Source organism: Microcaecilia unicolor, chromosome 4 (assembly GCF_901765095.1).
Source record: "Microcaecilia unicolor chromosome 4, aMicUni1.1, whole genome shotgun sequence".
Classification (NCBI taxonomy): Eukaryota; Metazoa; Chordata; class Amphibia; order Gymnophiona; family Siphonopidae; genus Microcaecilia; species Microcaecilia unicolor.
In genome coordinates this window covers 139956097-139976758 of record NC_044034.1, presented here as the reverse complement: position 1 = coordinate 139976758, position 20662 = coordinate 139956097, and the positions used below count along the sequence as shown (strand labels likewise).

Below are 20662 nucleotides of genomic sequence, written 5' to 3'. Positions count from 1 at the left end.
TCAAATAAGATAAAACAGAAAGACATAGGTAAAAAATCAGAAATATCAAACATCTTAACCAAAGGCAATCTGAAACCCTCTGCAAATTTATTTTGAATTTGAAAAGATAAGCTACAACTCAGAGCTCAGCTGCAACAGAATTCCACATCCAAGGTTCCACCATGAAAAAAAAAAACTTTTTTTCCATACCTTCACTGGAAGAACAAATTTAAAGAAGGCAGCTTTAAAACTTCCTGCTGGGAGAACAAAGAGAAGAACATTGCAGGGCAGATGCCTAGACAGCAGCAAGCTGCACTAGTTTTATACTATACACCAATGTTGGAAAACAGGAAGCTATTGAAGTGTATGTAAACTAAGTGTAACAGGAGCCCAGCCACAGCACTCCAGTATAAACCTAGTAGCCATACTTTGCAGAAGCTATAAATAGCAGGAAGGCCAATATAAATAGCAGTGTGATAAACAAGGGCGGGCAAGATCAAAGCTTGCAAAAGAGCTTGAAAATTGCTGGATTCCAAATATTGCTTCAGCCTCAGTAAAGATATCAAATTTAAAGTAAAATGTAGCCAAAACCTTCTTAATTTGAGATTTCGTAGTCAGATGAACATCTATGATAACTTCCTCAGAGTACAATAGAATGACAGAATCACCAAAGACAAACTGAACTGGGAGCCCCAAAACAGGGGCCTTTGAAAGGCATCTGTCATGTATGTTTATATTCTGCTTTAAACAATTCCTATATACTTTTGATCAAGAAACAGAAAATATAACCAAATGTGGTCTGACCAAGGAACTTGAACCTGGACAATAGGCACGCATGGTGAATCAATCACTGAAGGTACAAAAACAAAATCCAGGATATGGCCCTTCGAATGAAGAGGGTTATGGACCAGTTGTAAAAATTCCAAAACTTGACAGGGTTTAAAAAAGGTTTAGACAAGTTCCTAAAAGAAAGGTCCATAAGCCATTCTCACCTCCTCTGATTCTGCTTCCTGTTTCTGGAGGGGCGAGATCAGCAAAGGGATGGTCCCACAGGGTGATAGAGGCAGCCTATTTTCAGAACTGCTGCTGCTACTCCTACTACAGTGATCTAGGGTACAAAGTTTAAAGGACCTGGGGCAAGGGAGGGGGGAGTGAGCCGAGAGAGATGCTGAATCAGGGAGGGGAGAGAAGGTGCAAGGGAGGGGAAGAAGAGAGATAAATGATGATCTGCAGGGGAAGAGGGAGAAATACTGGACACACAGGTGTGTGTGTGTGTGTGTAGGGGACGGATGAGAATGGGAGTGGGGGAGAAAATGACGCCAGGACCAGTCTGGGGGGTGGAGGAAAAGGGAGAGATACTGGACATATAGGTGTGCGGGGGGGGGGGGGCAGGACAGAACAAAGTAGATGACGGCAGAAAAAGACCTGCACGGTCCATCCAGTCTGCCCAACAAGATAATTTCACGTGTGCTACTTTTTGTGTATACCTTACCTTGATTTGTATCTGCCATTGTCAGGGCACAGACCGTATAAGTCTGTCCAGCACTAGCCCCGCCTCCCAACCACCAGCCCCGCCTCCCCCCACCGGCTCTGCCTCCCAATCTCGGCTAAGCTTCTGGGGATCCCTTCCTTCTGAGCAGGATTCCTTTATGTTTATCCCACGCATGTTTGAATTCCGTTACCGTTTTCATCTCCACCACCTCCCGCGGGAGGGCATTCCAAGCATCCACCACTCTCTCAGTGAAAAAATACTTCCTGACATTTTTCTTGAGTCTGCCCCCCTTCAAACTCATTTCATGCCCTCTAGTTCTACCGCCTTCCCATCTCCGGAAAAGGTTCGTTTGCGGATTAATACCTTTCAAATATTTGAACGTCTGTATCATATCACCCCTGTTTCTCCTTTCCTCCAGGGTACACATGTTCAGGTCAACAAGTCTCTCCTCATACGTCTTGTAACGCAAATCCCATACCATTCTCGTAGCTTTTCTTTGCACCGCTTCCATTTTTTAAAACATCCTTCGCAAGATACGGCCTCCAAAACTGAACACAATACTCCAGGTGGGGCCTCACCAACGTCTTATACAGGGGTATTAAAACCTCTTTTCTTCTGCTGGTCACACCTCTCTCTATACAGCCTAGCAATCTTCTAGCTACGGCCACTGCCTTGTCACACTGTTTTGTCGCCTTCAGGTCCTCAGATACTATCACCCCAAGATCCCTCTCCCCGTCCATACCTATCAGAGTCTCCCTTGGATTTCTACTCCCTAAGTGCATCACTTTGCATTTCTTCGCATTGAATTTTAATTGCCAAACGTTAGACCATTCTTCTAGCTTCCGCAGATCTTTTTTCATGTTTTCCACTCCCTCCGGGGTGTCCACTCTGTTGCAAATCTTGGTGGCATCCGCAAAAAGACAAACTTTACCTTGTAACCCTTCGGCAATGTCACTCACAAATATATTGAATAGAATCGGCCCCAGCACCGATCCCTGAGGCACTCCACTACGAGCAACATTTACTGAATTCCTAGGGAGAAGGGCAGGAGGAAGGGAAGAGAAAGAAGAAATGTTGGACCCTGGGGAGCGGGGCAGGAAGGAAGGAAGAAAGATGGAGAGATGCTGGATGTGGGGAGTGATAGGGATACAGAGGGGTGATGACAAGTTGGGGAGGGGCTGGAGACACAAAGGGACAATACTGGACACATGGGGGGGAATAGGGATACAGAGGGATGATAGACATGTGGGGAGGAATAGGGACACAGAAGGGTGATGCTGGGCAGGGCAAGAATGTGGACACAGAGAGGAGGGATGCTCAATATGGCAGGAGGATAGGGGCAGGGACATGGGAAATACTGGACAGGTCGGATAGCGACACAAAGGGAAGATGGATGGTGGACATGGAGAGAGAAGAAATGCCAAATAGACAAAGAGACCCTGGCAAGAGAGTTAAGAGAGAGGATAGCAGAAACCAGAGGCTAGGACCAACATGATTAGAAAAATAAAATGACCAGATGACAAGAATAGAAAAAGGAATTTTATTTTCTATCTATTGATTAAAATATGTCAGTGTTTGGAATTGCCAGAACTGGTTTTAGACATCGCTGGGGCCCAAAAGATAAACCTCCACTATTCTCCAGCATAGCAGTGGTAAATTTCCAGCTTTGGGATGGGCCACCATTGGCATCACTGGCCCTATCCTTTCTAAGGGTTATGGGGTCAGAAACAGCTGTCGCCTACTTGTATAATCAAGACTGTGGCTTAACGTGCATCTATGGCTTTACTATTCCTATACTTTTGTTAATGGTGTATAGCTAACATTGTCTTAGGAGTGTAGGAGTAGCCTAGTGGTTAGTACAGCAGGCAGTGATCCTGGTGAACTGTACTTAATTCCCACTGCAGCTACTTGTGACACTAACCAGCTTATTTTCGAAAGAGAAAGACGCCCATATTTCGACCCAAATCAGGAGATGGGCGTCTTTCTCCCGTGGGCGACCAAATCGGTATAATCGAAAGCCGATTTTGGGCGTCTTCAACTGCAATCTGTCGCGGAAATGGGCAAAGTTGATGGGGGCGTGTCGGAGGCGTGGTGAAGGCGGGACTGGGGCGTGTTTATCGCCCGAGGAGAGATGGGCGCCCTCGGCCGATAATGGAAAAAAGAAAGGCGTTTTTAGCGCGAATTTAGGTCACTTTTTTGGACCCTTTTTTTTTCACAAACAAGTCCCAAAAAAGTGCCCTACATGACCAGATGACCACCGGAGGGAATCGGGGATGACTCCCCCTGACTCCCCCAGTGGTCACTACCCCCTCTGACCAAAAAAAAACCAACTTTAACAACTTTTTTTTTTTCCAGCCTCTATGCCAGCCTCTAATGCCATACCCAGCTCCATCACAGCAGTATGCAGGTCCCTGGAGCAGTTATTAGTGGGTGCAGTGGACTTCAGCCAGGTGGACCCAGGCCCATCCCCCCCCTACCTGTTACACTTGTGGTGGTAAATGGGAGCACTCCAAACCGCCCCCAAAACCCACTGTACCCACATCTAGGTGCCCCCCTTCAGCCATAAGTGCTATGGTAATGGTGTAGAGTTGTGGGCAGTGGGTTTGGGGGGGATTTGGGGGGCTCAGCACCAAAGGGAAGTGAGCTATGGACTTGGGAGGTATTTTACTTTTTTTAAAATTGTTACAAGTGCCCCCTAGGGTGCCCAATTGGTGTCCTGGCATGTGAGGGGGACCAGTGCACTATGAATCCTGGCCCTTCCCATGACCAAATGCCTTGGATTTGTTCATTTTTGAGCTAGATGCCTTCGGTTTCCATTATCGCTGAAAAACGATACCGCCCAGCTCAAATCCGCACAAATCCGATGCATTTGCCTGGCACAAACCGTATTATCGAAAAAAAGATGGACACCCATCTTTTTCGAAAATACGGTCTGTCCCGCCCCTTCACGTATCCATTCTCGGAGATAGACACCCATGGAGATGGGCGTTCGCGTTCGATTATGCCCCTCTTAGTCACCTAACCCTCCATTGCCCCAGTTTTAAAATACATACCTGTATATAATATGTAAATCTCTTTGATTGTATTCACAGAAAGGCAGTATATCAAATCTCATCCCTTTTCCCTTATTAGCAGCTACACTTTAAATCCCTAAAACTTACCATTATTTCTACAGCTTCTTTCTTTATCCTCCTCTTCAGGAGTGGCAGTGGGCTGCCTCCCCCCTTCCAGCTTACACCTGACGGCTAGTGCAGCAATCTCAGCAGCTCTGGCACTGTTTTCCACTCACTTCTCCAGGTATAGTGGCTGGGCTTTCCAAGGACCTTCCTCTTACTGTGTGGTAGATAGCCAGGGAAGCAGGAGCCAAAGACAAAAAGTTCAACAATTACTGGCGTTTTTATACCAGACAATCATAAGTTCCCTCCAAAAGGGGTCTGCTAGAATTACTTTACTGGTCAGGAGAGGGTTCCCTCCCACCCCCACCCTTGTTCCAGAATCTGAAGGGGTATATACAGGTGCAGTACTTCAGTGAAGCCACTAGGGGTCTCTGCTACCCCCATAGAGCAGAATCTTAGAGGTTCTACATGAATATGTTCTAAATTTTTGCCGTTGATGGATGCAAAAAGAAAATATTAGATGCCCTAGCTGTGTATCAAACACACAATCTTTTCACAGCACTAGAAAGCCAACTTTCTGCTGAGCAGGTGAACCTCACACGTGAGAGATGGATGCTGCAGGTGGCTGAGACTGGTGACTCAGGCTGACCCTCCCCACCCCTCCCTCCATGCAACTTTCGGTATAAGGCTGGGTCATGGATGTTCCACTGTCCCCGGCCGGCTCCTACCTTCAGTATTGCAGGAGGGGGAACTGGTTCTTCTGCCCCCACACGGATGAGCGTGAGGATCCGGTTCTCCAGTGCCCGGATTGATGGAGGGGGTTCGGTTCCCCTGCCCGCGGAGGGGGTGCCAGTGCTCCTGCCTCAACATGGGTGAGAGGGAGGATCCGGTTCTCCGGTACCCAGGTTGCTGGGGGTGGGGTGGGGTTCGGTTGCCCTACCCTGGATGGACCGGCGGAGGGGGTTCGGTGCTCCTGCCCTGCATGGCAAAGGCTTGGCTGGGCTCGGTGCCAGCAGATCGAGGCAGGAAGCGGTTCTGCAGGTCTGGGCAGCTCCCAGAATGAAGTCACCCCTCCCTGAGTTCTGCGGGAGGAGAGAAGTCACCTGGGTAGAGAGAGCAGTAGGAGCAGCACCCGGACACAAGCAGATCGAGTCGGGACCGGGGGCAGAAGGTGAGGTTACGGGTATCTGCACTCCGGGTTCGCCTTGGGTTTCATCCCCGACGTTGCCCTACGATTGGGTCGGGACTTCTCTTCCTTCTGGCGTCTGGGACCAGGGAGCGGCTTTCACTAGATAATGTGCTGCAGCAGGATCCTCTGGCCAGAGCCGGGGTTAGGTCCTAATCGCACGTAGTCTTCTGCCGAACTTACGAAGTCCACATTTCCGGCTCCTGCAGGCAGCATGTGCAAACTTCTCAGAACTGATTCTGCTGTCAATTTCCCGACTTTTGCAGTTTCTAGCTAGAAACTAAAGGAGAAAGAAATTACAGCCAGTTTGTTATTTTTTTTACAGCTCTTTCAGGCTCAGTTGTTAAAGCAGAGGGAAAGTCTTGGAGAGAATAGAAATCATTGCAGCTTGCGATTCTGTCTATGGAACCCACTAAGAGGAGGTTCTCAAGTAGGTGAGTAGCAAGTCCACTGGAGGATAGGAAGGCAGGTGCATTCAGATATCTCACTTCATGGTCCACAGAGGGTATCAGAACCTGCCTGTCCAATGCCTTTTGCACACTATATGGCCATTATTTTCTCAGGCAAGACAAGATTAAGGTACTGGCAGACTAGACACATGCCTAGGGCATAAATGTTTAGGATGGGCCCTCACAAATGTGCTAATTCCATAGCTTCCAGGGCATATTTATGCCCTGGTAAGTCAGCTGCTGGTAGAAAGGAGAGGGGTAGGATTGGGTGGGGTGTGGAAGGACCAGAGCCCCTGCTGCCCGCAGAAGTCTGTCTGTTTCCCTACCCCTACACATTGTCAGGAGAAGTCGAGCAGGAATTCATATCTGCTGCTTCCTGCTCTGCTGACTTTTCTCTGTAGTCAGAACCGCATGGGGGCCAGATTGGGAGAGTTTTAAAAGGTGTTAAGATTATGATGAATGGCTCAAAGAGCAGTTGAGGGAACGATCAAAATATGTTTATTTTATTCATGATCATAGTATGAAATGTTACATTTGCAATATTGCTGCACCTATAGTGACTGAACTTACTGACTTGAGGAAGAAGGTTGTGGCCTTTGAAAGTTAGTCAAAAAAATGTATTTAGTTCAATAAAATGGTATCATCTGATTTTCTTTTAGCCCCTAAATGTAATATGAAGTCACTGGTTGCTTTAAACTTCTTCTTTTGTTCTCTTCATATTTAATTCCATTGTCTAAGGATGAATTGCAAGAAAGAAAAGTAAGACATGATTAGTGTTGCAGTTATTTATTTTATTTTAATTTATTTGTTACATTTGTATCCCACATTTTCCCACCTATTTGCAGGCACAATTTGGCTTACATAGTACCGTAAAGGCGTTCGCCAATTCCGGTATGAACAAATACAGTAATGTTGTGGTAGAATAAGGTTCGTGTGTACAGACACATTAGGGAATCGTAGAGAGGAAGAGTTATTATATGTCCATTACGAGCTTTAGGAGATCTATTGGTCCTGGAGCAAACCGGAGGTTTTGTAGGTCACAATACCCTTTATAAGGCTTGTCTAGAAAAGATACTGAACAAACCTCATGGAAACCAGAGGACTGCTGACCTTTCAGCCTAAGAACACTCCAATTTGGTTTAAACCAGGTTTGATCCTGGGGTGTGCAAACCTTTTGGCTTGAGAGTCACTGTGGTATTAGTTTCTGCAACAATAGAGGGAATTTAAAAGGACCACTCTGGTCAGATACAGCAAATTCAAGAGAAAATGAAAACTCTTCAATATGATGTACGTCAAGTTCCATCTCTGGCCGCCTTCAAATCTAAGCTGAAAGCTCACCTTTTTGATGCTGCTTTTAACTCCTAACCCTTATTCACTTGTTCAGAACCCTTATTTTATCATCCTCACTTTAATATTCCCTTATCTCTTGTTTGTCCTGTTTGTCTGTCCTAATTAGATTGTAAGCTCTGTGAGCAGGGACTGTCTCTTCATGTTCAAGTGTACAGCGCTGCGTACATCTAGTAGTGCTATAGAAATGATAAGTAGTAGTAGGGAACAGTGCTTCTCCCATGCATTTTGCTCCATAGGAGTGCAGAACTCATTTCATCACCACGTAAATGTAGTTAGGAATTATTTTGCCTTCAGAAAGACGCTGAAACCATGGCATCTTGCTTCAGAACGAGGGACGTGAGTGGAGGATTGCTTTGTGGAGTGATGATTGTTTTCACTAACTCTGGGCCAGGGACTCTGCTAGGTATCTGTTTGTCATATTATTCTGTTTTATGTTTTATTTATGTGCACTGCTTTGTTTGGTACTGTTATCAGTGCCTTAAGGTGGTCAGTAAGTATGTGAAATAGATAAATGCAGTAGCTTCTTTCTGTTATTTCACAGGTTCCAAACTATGTTCATGCGCTTGATGGTACTTTGCCAGTTTCCTGGACTCGTTCCTGGTTCACCTTCTTCTACAAGGAAATTAATGACTAAAAAGCATGCAATGGACTCAGAAAATGAAGGTACCCCCTCTTCTTCCATGAAAGTGAGATTCACCGCTGAGCTGTGGGATTCCAGCCTGATTTACTTAGGAATAGGCAAAAGCTTACTAAAAAGGTCCTAAAACTTTGTCATGGTTAAAACAACCAGTACTTAAAGGTTGTGTATGCTGTTGCAGTGATGTATATTAGCACACGAGTATTTTAGTGGGGTGGAAAGGGAAAGGAATTATATATACAGTGGGGGAAATAAGTATTTGATCCCTTGCTGATTTTGTAAGTTTGCCCACTGACAAAGACATGAGCAGCCCATAATTGAAGGGTAGGTTATTGGTAACAGTGAGAGATAGCACATCACAAATTAAATCCGGAAAATCACATTGTGGAAAGTATATGAATTTATTTGCATTCTGCAGAGGGAAATAAGTATTTGATCCCCCACCAACCAGTAAGAGATCTGGCCCCTACAGACCAGGTAGATGCTCCAAATCAACTCGTTACCTGCATGACAGACAGCTGTCGGCAATGGTCACCTGTATGAAAGACACCTGTCCACAGACTCAGTGAATCAGTCAGACTCTAACCTCTACAAAATGGCCAAGAGCAAGGAGCTGTCTAAGGATGTCAGGGACAAGATCATACACCTGCACAAGGCTGGAATGGGCTACAAAACCATCAGTAAGACGCTGGGCGAGAAGGAGACAACTGTTGGTGCCATAGTAAGAAAATGGAAGAAGTACAAAATGACTGTCAATCGACAAAGATCTGGGGCTCCACGCAAAATCTCACCTCGTGGGGTATCCTTGATCATGAGGAAGGTTAGAAATCAGCCTACAACTACAAGGGGGGAACTTGTCAATGATCTCAAGGCAGCTGGGACCACTGTCACCACGAAAACCATTGGTAACACATTACGACATAACGGATTGCAATCCTGCAGTGCCCGCAAGGTCCCCCTGCTCCGGAAGGCACATGTGACGGCCCGTCTGAAGTTTGCCAGTGAACACCTGGATGATGCCGAGAGTGATTGGGAGAAGGTGCTGTGGTCAGATGAGACAAAAATTGAGCTCTTTGGCATGAACTCAACTCGCCGTGTTTGGAGGAAGAGAAATGCTGCCTATGACCCAAAGAACACCGTCCCCACTGTCAAGCATGGAGGTGGAAATGTTATGTTTTGGGGGTGTTTCTCTGCTAAGGGCACAGGACTACTTCACCGCATCAATGGGAGAATGGATGGGGCCATGTACCGTACAATTCTGAGTGACAACCTCCTTCCCTCCGCCAGGGCCTTAAAAATGGGTCGTGGCTGGGTCTTCCAGCACGACAATGACCCAAAACATACAGCCAAGGCAACAAAGGAGTGGCTCAGGAAGAAGCACATTAGGGTCATGGAGTGGCCTAGCCAGTCACCAGACCTTAATCCCATTGAAAACTTATGGAGGGAGCTGAAGCTGTGAGTTGCCAAGCGACAGCCCAGAACTCTTAATGATTTAGAGATGATCTGCAAAGAGGAGTGGACCAAAATTCCTCCTGACATGTGTGCAAACCTCATCATCAACTACAGAAGACGTCTGACCGCTGTGCTTGCCAACAAGGGTTTTGCCACCAAGTATTAGGTCTTGTTTGCCAGAGGGATCAAATACTTATTTCCCTCTGCAGAATGCAAATAAATTCATATACTTTCCACAATGTGATTTTCCGGATTTAATTTGTGATGTGCTATCTCTCACTGTTACCAATAACCTACCCTTCAATTATGGGCTGCTCATGTCTTTGTCAGTGGGCAAACTTACAAAATCAGCAAGGGATCAAATACTTATTTCCCCCACTGTATTTCTAGCATCACCATGTGCAACCATCAGTACTGTGTGGATGGGTTGAGCTTGAGTGCAGTCTGCTGGTATAATCCTAACACTCTTCTATTTATTGCCTTATGACCTGACTATATACTAGGGATGTGAATAGCCAAAAAAGTGTAGTTTATTTATTGGGATTTATTTATCGCTTTTATGAAGAGATTCACCCAAGACGGTGTACAGCAGGTACAGTTTAACATAAAACTTACAATTTTGTTAACAGCATAACAATAGAAATACAATAAATGAGGTAAACTTGAAAAAAAGCAAATTAAAACCCAATAATAGGCCTACCATGAAACAGTGTCAAGAATATACACATTTAACAGCACTGAAATTCAAATAGCAGAGATATAATACTACACACAATACTAATACTACTACTACTACTATTTAGCATTTCTATAGCGCACTAATGAAACATCTAATAAGCACACATTAGAACATTCAAGTAACATAGATCTGATGCTAATGCTTTTCTACAACACAGCTTACCATGAAGCCAAGGGGTCAAGTGCAGATATATAGATGGGGACAAGATGCGTGGGACAGATTCAGTTGGGATAACTAGATGGGTGGCTAAACTCAAGGCAAAGTGGAGGAGTGGCCTAGTGGTTAGGGTGGTGGACTTTGGTCCTGGGGAACTGAGTTCGGTTCCCGGCACAGGCAGCTCCTTGTGACTCTGGGCAAGTCACTTAACCCTCCATTGCCTGCCGCATGGAGCCTACCATGTGTGGGAAATCACGGGGTACAAATGTAACAAAAAAAATAAATAAAGTTGAACAAGATATAAGGAACTGATCTAAGTTACAGTGTTTGTAGAAAGCTAGTGCAGAATGAGTGTATAGTCAGACACCGTAGTTAGTCTTGATTTTAAAGAAAGCTCGTGAATGCACACCCCCTAAACTGTACCTTTTGGGCTTTTTAGGTAGTTTTGAAATTCATGTCTTTGAATAGGCTTATAGAGGCTGGATCCTGTCACTGCTCCCCAGGGCCAATATTAGGGGGGGCAAACAGGGCAGCTGCCCTGGGCCCTACAGAAGGTGTCCACCCCCACCCCACCGTGAGACGGCATATCTTCCCCTTCTCTCTACCCCATCCGATGTATCCCTTACCTTCCCGGTCTACTTTTTAAATGCATTTTTCTTCACAGGGAGTCACTGGCACAGCAGCGATTCTGATGTGCTGCCTGTGGCTCCCTCTGGCTTTCCTTCAGATGCGGTCTGGCCTCCTCTGACACAACTTTCTGTTTCTGCCTGAGTGGACCGTGGCAGAGGGAAAGCACCAAGAGGGCTGCAGGCAGCACATCAGAATTGCTGCCACACCGGTGAACCCCTGCAAAGAAAAATGTATTTTAATAGTAGACCGGGAAGATAAGGAAGATGTCGGATGGGGGTGGAGAGAAGGGGAAGACATGCATCCCACAAACAAAAGGGGATGAAAGGGTTCCCATGCACCCCTCTAGTTTTAGGTAAGGTGTATATGCGGAAGTGTTCTGTTTTTAACTAATAACAGTCCAGACTAGACCAAAGACTCCATGAACTGAACAGTCTGAGAATCCTCACTGTTATTTATCTGCTCTCTTTCATTTCAATAACACTAGGAAATGTATATCTAATAAAAAATTACCATTATATATAAAAAAAAGAAGACAAAAAAAAGAGTGCTGAAAACTAATGTCACCCAAATCAACAAGAAAAAGGTGACCTACAAAATTCATCATTGTCCCCAGAAAAATCTTCCAATAAATTATTAAGACCACTTAAATAACAAATTTAAAAACACAGCTTTCAAATATCAATGAAAAACACAGAGCACCGATCAAGACAATATAACCAATACACAAATCTCACGAAAAAGAAGCAAAAGAAATTTAGCAGGGTTTAAAACATTACTTATGGGGATTCAATCATTTATCTTACAAACTCTTACTATTCACAAAGGGGTCCTTTTACTAAGCCGCGTAAGCATCTACACTCATCCAATGTGTGCCAAAATGGAGTTACCACCCGACTACCACATGGCTCTTGCGGTAATTTCATTTTTGGCGTATATCTGATACATGCGTCTGAAAAATATTTTTTTTATTTTTGGGCACGTGTAACTGACTTGTGCCAAGTGGCATTTGGTGTGCGTAGGTCATTACCACCCGGTTACCGCGTAAGTCTTTACTGCTAGGTCAATGGCTGGCAGTAAGGTCTCAGACCCAAAATGAACGTGCGACAATTTTGATTATGCCGCATGTCCATTTTCGGCAAAAAAAAAGGCCTCTTTTACAGGCACGCTAAAAAATGGATCAGCATGCGCCCAAAACTCAGGTCTACACTACCGCAAGCCATTTTTCAGCGCACCTTAGTAAAAGGACCCCAAAGATAACATGATAAGGGAAACCTCATATATGAGGAGTAACGGAGCTTTCCCACAATTACCCTCCTCCCTGCACACCCAAGAGCTTGAATCTATCTCATTTTTCAAATATTTCCTAACTACTTCCCAATTTGTCAGGCATTATATTACACATTGCTTTTTATCCTGATGGTTTAAATATGATGCCTATTAATCTGCAGTGTATTTTCTCTACTTTCAGTATTCACAAATGGTGAGGAGGCCAGCATGTTCCTTGTGCGTCGCCTCCTTTACAACCAGTTCGATTTTGAAATGATTACTCCAGGGAACCTTGAACGGGAATGCCTTGAAGAAATCTGCAGTTACGAAGAAGCAAGTGAGATATTTGGGGAGCATGATAAAACGGTACTATAGTCTCGTTTATTTCAGCATTAGAAACAGAAACTTTGTATTTATATACTGCCTGAAAAACAAACAAGTTATCGATGAGTGAAGAGTGTTCCATGATACAGCTCAGGATTCATGGATTTAGGTCGTGTTCTTGTTTCCTGCTTTAGTGTGACACTTTGAAAGAACTTTTGGCCAAGTACAGATAAAATTACTGATTATTTATGAATATTTAAAAATACAAAAATTGAAAATTTGAAGAAGAAATTAACTCAGAACTGTTGATAATCACAATTCTGTTATGGGCTTCCCACTCTCCTTATCCCATTTGATGACAAGTATTCCCCACTCCACACAATTAGATCATTGCAACAGCATCTCTTAGAGGTCCCGTCTTCAGACAAATTACTTATGATAGTAGCCCCCTCCCCCACTCCATCTTCTCTGTCACTGCCCCCATAGGAACCAACTTTTCAAAATTATTGGGGGTGCTAAGCCCAATGAAAATAACCCCTCCTTGGACACATACAAGGAATTTTCTCAATATTGGTGGTGCTCAAGCACTCACAGAGTCGGCTCCAATGACTGCCCCTAATCTCTGGAATGCAATACCGCCCCATTTACAACTGCAGACCTCCCTAGAGAAATTCAGATCTGATCTGAAAACCTTCCTTTTCAATGACTACTTTACCTAAGCTAGTAGACTACTCCAGGCATGAGCCTGCAGGGTATGACACTTACCCCTTTTCCCACCTCCTTTGGTCAACTCCAGTTTCTTATCTTTCCTATCATATATTTTTTAATTGGGATTAACCGCCTTTATGAAGAGATTCACCCAAGGTGGTGTACAGTAGGTACAGTTTAACATCAAACTTACAGTTTTGTTAACAGCATAACAATAGTAAAATGTACAAGTGTAAACATAAATACAATAAGGTAGGGGCATAACCAGACCTCAACGGGAGGGGGGTCCAGAGCCCAAGGTGGGGGGGCACATTTTAGCCTGCCTCCCCCTGCCTGCCACTTTTGACCACCGCCACAAGGTACCTTTGCTGGCGGGGGTCCTCAACCCCCCCAGCCTTAGTCTTCAGCGCCAGTCTCCGGCGCATTCGCTGATCTGTGCTGTGAGTCCTGACGTCCTGCACGCTCCAGCACGTCAGGACTCACAGCACAGATCAGGGAACGCGCCGTAGACTGGCACTGAAGAAGACTAAGGCTGGCAGGGGTTGGAGACCCCCGCCAACAAAGGTACCTTGCGGCGGCGGGTCAAAAGTGGCGGGGGAGGGTCGACGGGTGGGTCAAAAGTAGAGGAGGCCAGAACTAAATCTGTGGGGGCCCATGCCCCCATGGCCCCCCTAGCTACGTCCCTGCAATAAGGGCTTCTTTTACAAAGCCACATTACCAATTCTTGGTGCAGCAAATTATAAAAAGTCCATTCAGTTCCTACGTTCTTCCTCTCATTTGCCGCATGGGAATCACTAGTGCGGCTTTGTAAAAGAAGCCCTAGGGCCCCTTTTACAAAGTGGCGGTAAGCCTAACATGGGCTTATTGCTCACTAAAAAGGAACTACTGCTGGGCTACCACAGAAGCCCGGCGATAGTTCCATCCCCCAGTGTGCCATCATATTTGGTGCTACAAAAATATATATTTTTTGTAGCGCCAGCATGTACCCGGTGATAATCAGGCAGTGCCGCGCGCTGCCCAGTTACTGCCAGGTTAGCACGGGAGTCCTTACTGCCACCTCAATGAGTGGTGGTAAGGGCTCCCTCCTCCCCACCAAAATGGCCATGCGGCAAGTGCTTTACTTGCCGCACGACCATTTCCTGCAGAAAGACAAGACCTACCTTTTACCCGCTGCGGTAAAAGGGGGCTAGGCGCGCCTCAAAAACACAGGCTAACGCCAGCGCAGGCACCCTTTTGCCTAAATGAGGTAAACTTGAAAACAGCAAATTTAAAACCTAATAATAGGAACACAATGAAACAGGATCAAAAATATACACATTTAACAGCGGTGAAAGTCAAATAACAGAGGTGTAATACGATGTCATAAGTACATAAGTAATGCCACACTGGGAAAAAGACCAAGGGTCCATCGAGCCCAGCATCCTGTCCACGACAGCGGCCAATCCAGGCCAAGGGTACCTGGCAAGCTTCCCAAACGTACAAACATTCTATACATGTTATTCCTGGAATTGTGGATTTTTCCCAAGTCCATTTAGTAGTGGTTTATGGACTTATCCTTTAAGAAACCGTCTAACCCCTTTTTAAACTCTGCCAAGCTAACCGCCTTCACCATGTTCTCCGGCAACGAATTCCAGAGTTTAATTATGCATTGGGTGAAGAAACTTTTTTCTCCAATTTGTTTTAAATTTACTACACTGTAGTTTCATCGCATGCCCCCTAGTCCTAGTATTTTTGGAAAGCGTGAACAGACGCTTCACATCCACCTGTTCCACTCCACTCATTATTTTACAGTGGTGGAAATAAGTATTTGATCCCTTGCTGATTTTGTAAGTTTGCCCACTGACAAAGACATGAGCAGCCCATAATTGAAGGGTAGGTTATTGGTAACAGTGAGAGATAGCACATCACAAATTAAATCCGGAAAATCACATTGTGGAAAGTATATGAATTTATTTGCATTCTGCAGAGGGAAATAAGTATTTAATCCCTCTGGCAAACAAGACCTAATACTTGGTGGCAAAACCCTTGTTGGCAAGCACAGCGGTCAGACGTCTTCTGTAGTTAATGATGAGGTTTGCACACATGTCAGGAGGAATTTTGGTCCACTCCTCTTTGCAGATCATCTCTAAATCATTAAGAGTTCTGGGCTGTCGCTTGGCAACTCGCAGCTTCAGCTCCCTCCATAAGTTTTCAATGGGATTAAGGTCTGGTGATTGGCTAGGCCACTCCATGACCCTAATGTGCTTCTTCCTGAGCCACTCCTTTGTTGCCTTGGCTGTATGTTTTGGGTCATTGTCGTGCTGGAAGACCCAGCCACAACCCATTTTTAAGGCCCTGGCAGAGGGAAGGAGGTTGTCACTCAGAATTGTACGGTACATGGCCCCATCCATTCTCCCATTGATGCGGTGAAGTAGTCCTGTGCCCTTAGCAGAGAAACACCCCCAAAACATAACATTTCCACCTCCATGCTTGACAGTGGGGACGGTGTTCTTTGGGTCATAGGCAGAATTTCTCTTCCTCCAAACACGGCGAGTTTAGTTCATGCCAAAGAGCTCAATTTTTGTCTCATCTGACCACAGCACCTTCTCCCAATCACTCTCGGCATCATCCAGGTGTTCACTGGCAAACTTCAGACGGGCCGTCACATGTGCCTTCCGGAGCAGGGGGACCTTGCGGGCACTGCAGGATTGCAATCCGTTATGTCGTAATGTGTTACCAATGGTTTTCGTGGTGACAGTGGTCCCAGCTGCCTTGAGATCATTGACAAGTTCCCCCCTTGTAGTTGTAGGCTGATTTCTAACCTTCCTCATGATCAAGGATACCCCACGAGGTGAGATTTTGCGTGGAGCCCCAGATCTTTGTCGATTGACAGTCATTTTGTACTTCTTCCATTTTCTTACTATGGCACCAACAGTTGTCTCCTTCTCGCCCAGCGTCTTACTGATGGTTTTGTAGCCCATTCCAGCCTTGTGCAGGTGTATGATCTTGTCCCTGACATCCTTAGACAGCTCCTTGCTCTTGGCCATTTTGTAGAGGTTAGAGTCTGACTGATTCACTGAGTCTGTGGACAGGTGTCTTTCATACAGGTGACCATTGCCGACAGCTGTCTGTCATGCAGGTAACGAGTTGATTTGGAGCATCTACCTGGTCTGTAGGAGCCAGATCTCTTACTGGTTGGTGGGGGATCAAATACTTATTTCCCTCTGCAGAATGCAAATAAATTCATATACTTTCCACAATGTGATTTTCCGGATTTAATTTGTGATGTGCTATCTCTCACTGTTACCAATAACCTACCCTTCAATTATGGGCTGCTCATGTCTTTGTCAGTGGGCAAACTTACAAAATCAGCAAGGGATCAAATACTTATTTCCACCACTGTATATGTCAGCATAATAGTGATGGAATATCTAATAAACACACGATTAGAACATTCAAATAACATTGCTATGATACTAATGCATTTCTACAATATATGTTGTAGTTCATTTTTCATCTACCTCCTCCTACTGTCCTCCATTACTTAACATTTCCTCTGTGCCTCTTCTATGCACCCATTTAAAATTGTAAACCACTCAGATAAACCCTTTTGATAAGCAGGATGGCAGGCACTCGGAAAACTTGGAAACTGATGACAATTGATAATATCCACTATCCAGTGCTAACATAAGCTCCTGAGGCCTTATTTCCAAAGGTCCAATAAAATTAGTATGAGATCTGTTTAGATGGGAGGAATAACTGGCTTGTTAAATCTTTATCCGATTGGTAAAAAGTCTCTTATAAGGTGCCTTGTTGGTGAGCTTTTAAAAAACAGGCACAAAACATGGAGCTATTAGGTGATATGTATTTATTAGCTCACATTAAAGGGCCCTTTTATTACAGGGTGTTAAATATTAACACACACTTAGGGACCCTTTTTACTAAAGGGTTGCTGCGCAGCAACCCGGAAGGTAAAATTATGTATCATACCTGATAATTTTCTTTCCATTAATCATAGCTGATCAATCCATAGACTGGTGGGTTGTGTCCATCTACCAGCAGGTGGAGATAGAGAGCAATCCTTTTGCCTCCCTATATGTGGTCATGTGCTGCCGGAAACTCCTCAGTATGTCAATATCCAAGCTCCATCCGCAGGACTCAGCACTTAGAGAATTACACCCACAAAGGGACACTCTGCCCAGCTCACCACCGCCGAAACGGGGGAGGGGAATTAACCCAGCTCATCCCCACACAAGTGGGGGAGGGGAATCCGTCCAGCTCATCCCCGCGGAGCGGGGGAGGGACACCATACCCGCCAATGCGGGGGGATCTGGCTTATCCTGCAACCGCGGGAGGAGCTGACTGACCCTAACACCGCCGAAGCGGGAGGGGTACAAAGCTGCCCTACTGCCGCACGAAGCGGGAGGGAGCACCGGCAGAATTTAAGTCTCAATCCAGCCCCGTAAAACGGAGGGGAGAGGAATGCAGCAGCTCACTGTAACACAAATTCGTCTCAACTCATGAAGAATTCATTCAAAAACTTTAACACGAAGTCCTCCTGAACAGGAACTGAAGACTAAACTTGAACCTGAAATGCAACCAGAATATAAACAGTACAGATATCTTGGAGGGGCTATGGATTGATCAGCTATGATTAATGGAAAGAAAATTATCAGGTATGATACATAATTTTACCTTCCATATCATCATGCTGATCAATCCATAGACTGGTGGGATGTACCGAAGCAGTATTCACCCAGGGCGGGACATTGAAATCCCTGACCGCAACACTGAAGCTCCAAACCGGGCCTCCGCCCGAGCAGCCACAGTCAAGCGGTAATGCCTGGAGAAGGTATGGGCCGATGCCCAAGTTGCCGCCTTGCAAATCTCTTCCAAGGAGACGGACCCGGCCTCTGCCATCGAGGCCGCCTGAGCTCTAGTGGAGTGAGCCTTCAGCTGGATAGGCGGCACCTTCCCCGCGGCCACATAAGCCGCTGCAATGGCTTCCTTGACCCATCTTGCCACTGTAGGCTTAGCAGCCTGCAGACCCTTACGAGGACCTGCAAACAGGACAAACAGATGATCCGATTTCCGGAAATCATTGGTCACTTCCAAGTATCTGATGATGACACGTCTCACATCCAGATATTTGAGAGCAGAGTATTCCTCTGGGTAGTCCTCCCTACAAAAGGAAGGGAGACAGAGCTGCTGATTCACATGGAAGCGAGAAACAATCTTGGGCAGGAAGGAAGGCACTGTGCGAATAGTCACTCCTGCCTCAGTGAACTGCAGAAAAGGCTCTCGACATGAGAGCGCCTGGAGCTCGGAAACTCTTCTGGCTGAAGTGATAGCCACCAAAAAGACTGCTTTCAACGTCAGGTCTTTCAGAGATGCCCTCGACAAGGGTTCAAAAGGCGGCTTCTGCAAGGCTCTTAGCACCAGGTTGAGATTCCACGCAGGGACCACTGAGTGCAGAGGAGGGCGCAGGTGATTAACTCCCTTGAGAAAGCGCACCACATCTGGCTGCGAAGCCAGGGAAGCACCCTTCAGGCGGCCCCTGAAGCAAGCCAGAGCCGCTACCTGGACTTTAAGGGAACTGAGCGACAGGCCTTTCTCCAGACCTTCTTGCAGGAACGCCAACACTGAAGAAATTGGAGCAGTGAAGGGAGAAAGTGAGCCTGCCTCACACCACGCTGCAAAGATACGCCAAACCCTGGCATAAGCAGTAGAAGTAGAGCGCTTCCTCGCTCTCAGCATAGTGGCGATGACCTTGTCTGAGAAGCCCTTCTTTCTCAGACGCTGCCGCTCAATAGCCAGGCCGTAAGACCAAAGGGGGAGGGATCCTCCATCACCACGGGACCCTGATGTAACAGGCCGTGCTCCACTGGCAGCCGCAGAGGATCGTCGACTGAGAGCCTGATCAAGTCCGCATGCCAGGGACGTCTGGGCCAGTCCGGACCCACCAGGATTATCCAGCCTGGATGCTTTGCCACCCGGTCTAGCACCCTGCCCAACATGGGCCAGGGCGGGAACACATAGAGAAGCTCTTGTGTCGGCCACTGTTGGAGAAGAGCATCTACTCCCAGGGATCGAGGGTCCCGTCCTCTGCTGAAAAAGCGCGGCACTTGGCAATTGGCCGATGACGCCATCAGATCTAGGCTCGGCTGGCCCCAGCGCTTCGTGATGTCCAAGAACGCCTGAGCAGATAGCTGCCACTCTCCGGGCTCCAAGGTATGGCGACTGAGAAAGTCCGCCTTGACATTCATGACTCCGGCAATGTGGGCCGCTGACAGCTTCCGCCCACTGGCATAGATTCATGGCCTCCTTGGCTAGAGGGGCGCTCTTGGTACCTCCCTGGTGGTTGACATAGGCCACAGCCGTGGCATTGTCCGACAGGACCCGTACCGGCTTCAACGCCAGTACCGGGATGAACTCCAAAAGCGCCAACCGAATGGCTCTGAGTTCCAGGAGGTTGATAGACCACTTTGCCTCTGCAGGAGACCAGAGCCCCTGCGCTGTCCTTCCCAAGCAGTGGGCTCCCCAGCCCGACAAAGAGGCGTCCGTCGTGACGACAATCCACTCCGGGGTCACCAGAGGCATTCCTGCAGACAACTTGTCTGTCTGCATCCACCAGCTCAGCGCCTTGCGCACTGCTGGGTCCAAGGGAAGGCGCACAGCATAATCCTCCGACATCGGAGTCCAGCGCTGCAGCAGAGAGTGTTGTAGTGGTCTCATATGAGCCCTGGCCCAGGGCACTACTTCCATCGTGGCCGTCATAGAGCCCAACAGCTGCACATAGTCCCAAGCCCGAAGAGGAGAGGCTACTAGGAACTGGTCCACCTGAGCCTGAAGCTTGACAATCCGATTGTCTGGCAGGAACACTCTGCCCACTTGGGTGTCGAATCGAACTCCCAGATACTCCAGGGACTGAGTCGGGCGCAGCTGGCTCTTCTCCCAGTTGATGATCCACCCCAGGGAGCTCAAAAGAGCAACCACCCGGTCCACAGCTTTGCCGCACTCTGCATAAGAGGGGGCTCGGATCAACCAGTCGTCCAGATAAGGATGGACTTGTACTCCTTCCTTTCGCAGGAAGGCCGCGATGACCACCATTACTTTGGAGAAGGTCCGCGGAGCAGTAGCCAACCCGAAAGGGAGGGCTCTGAACTGGAAGTGTCGGCCCAGGACTGCAAAACGCAGAA

General features: G+C 46.6%; 1 protein-coding gene across 3 annotated transcripts in view; it reads left to right on the top strand.

Annotated features, from left to right (window-relative positions):
• Positions 1-5352: 5352 nt before the first annotated feature.
• PRRG4 (proline rich and Gla domain 4) overlaps positions 5353-20662 on the top strand; it is a 29297-nt gene continuing 13987 nt past the window's right edge. Inside the window, exons 1-4 of one of the 3 annotated variants that reach the window (XM_030200654.1) lie at positions 5353-5758; positions 6099-6207; positions 8114-8235; positions 12655-12818. In XM_030200654.1, coding sequence (XP_030056514.1) covers positions 6176-6207; positions 8114-8235; positions 12655-12818 — 318 coding nt within the window. In that variant the 5' untranslated portion in view covers positions 5353-5758; positions 6099-6175. Of the gene's footprint in view, positions 5759-5797; positions 6208-8113; positions 8236-12654; positions 12819-20662 lie in introns of those variants that run through there. The other 2 variants (XM_030200657.1, XM_030200656.1) reach the window with 2 other exon arrangements.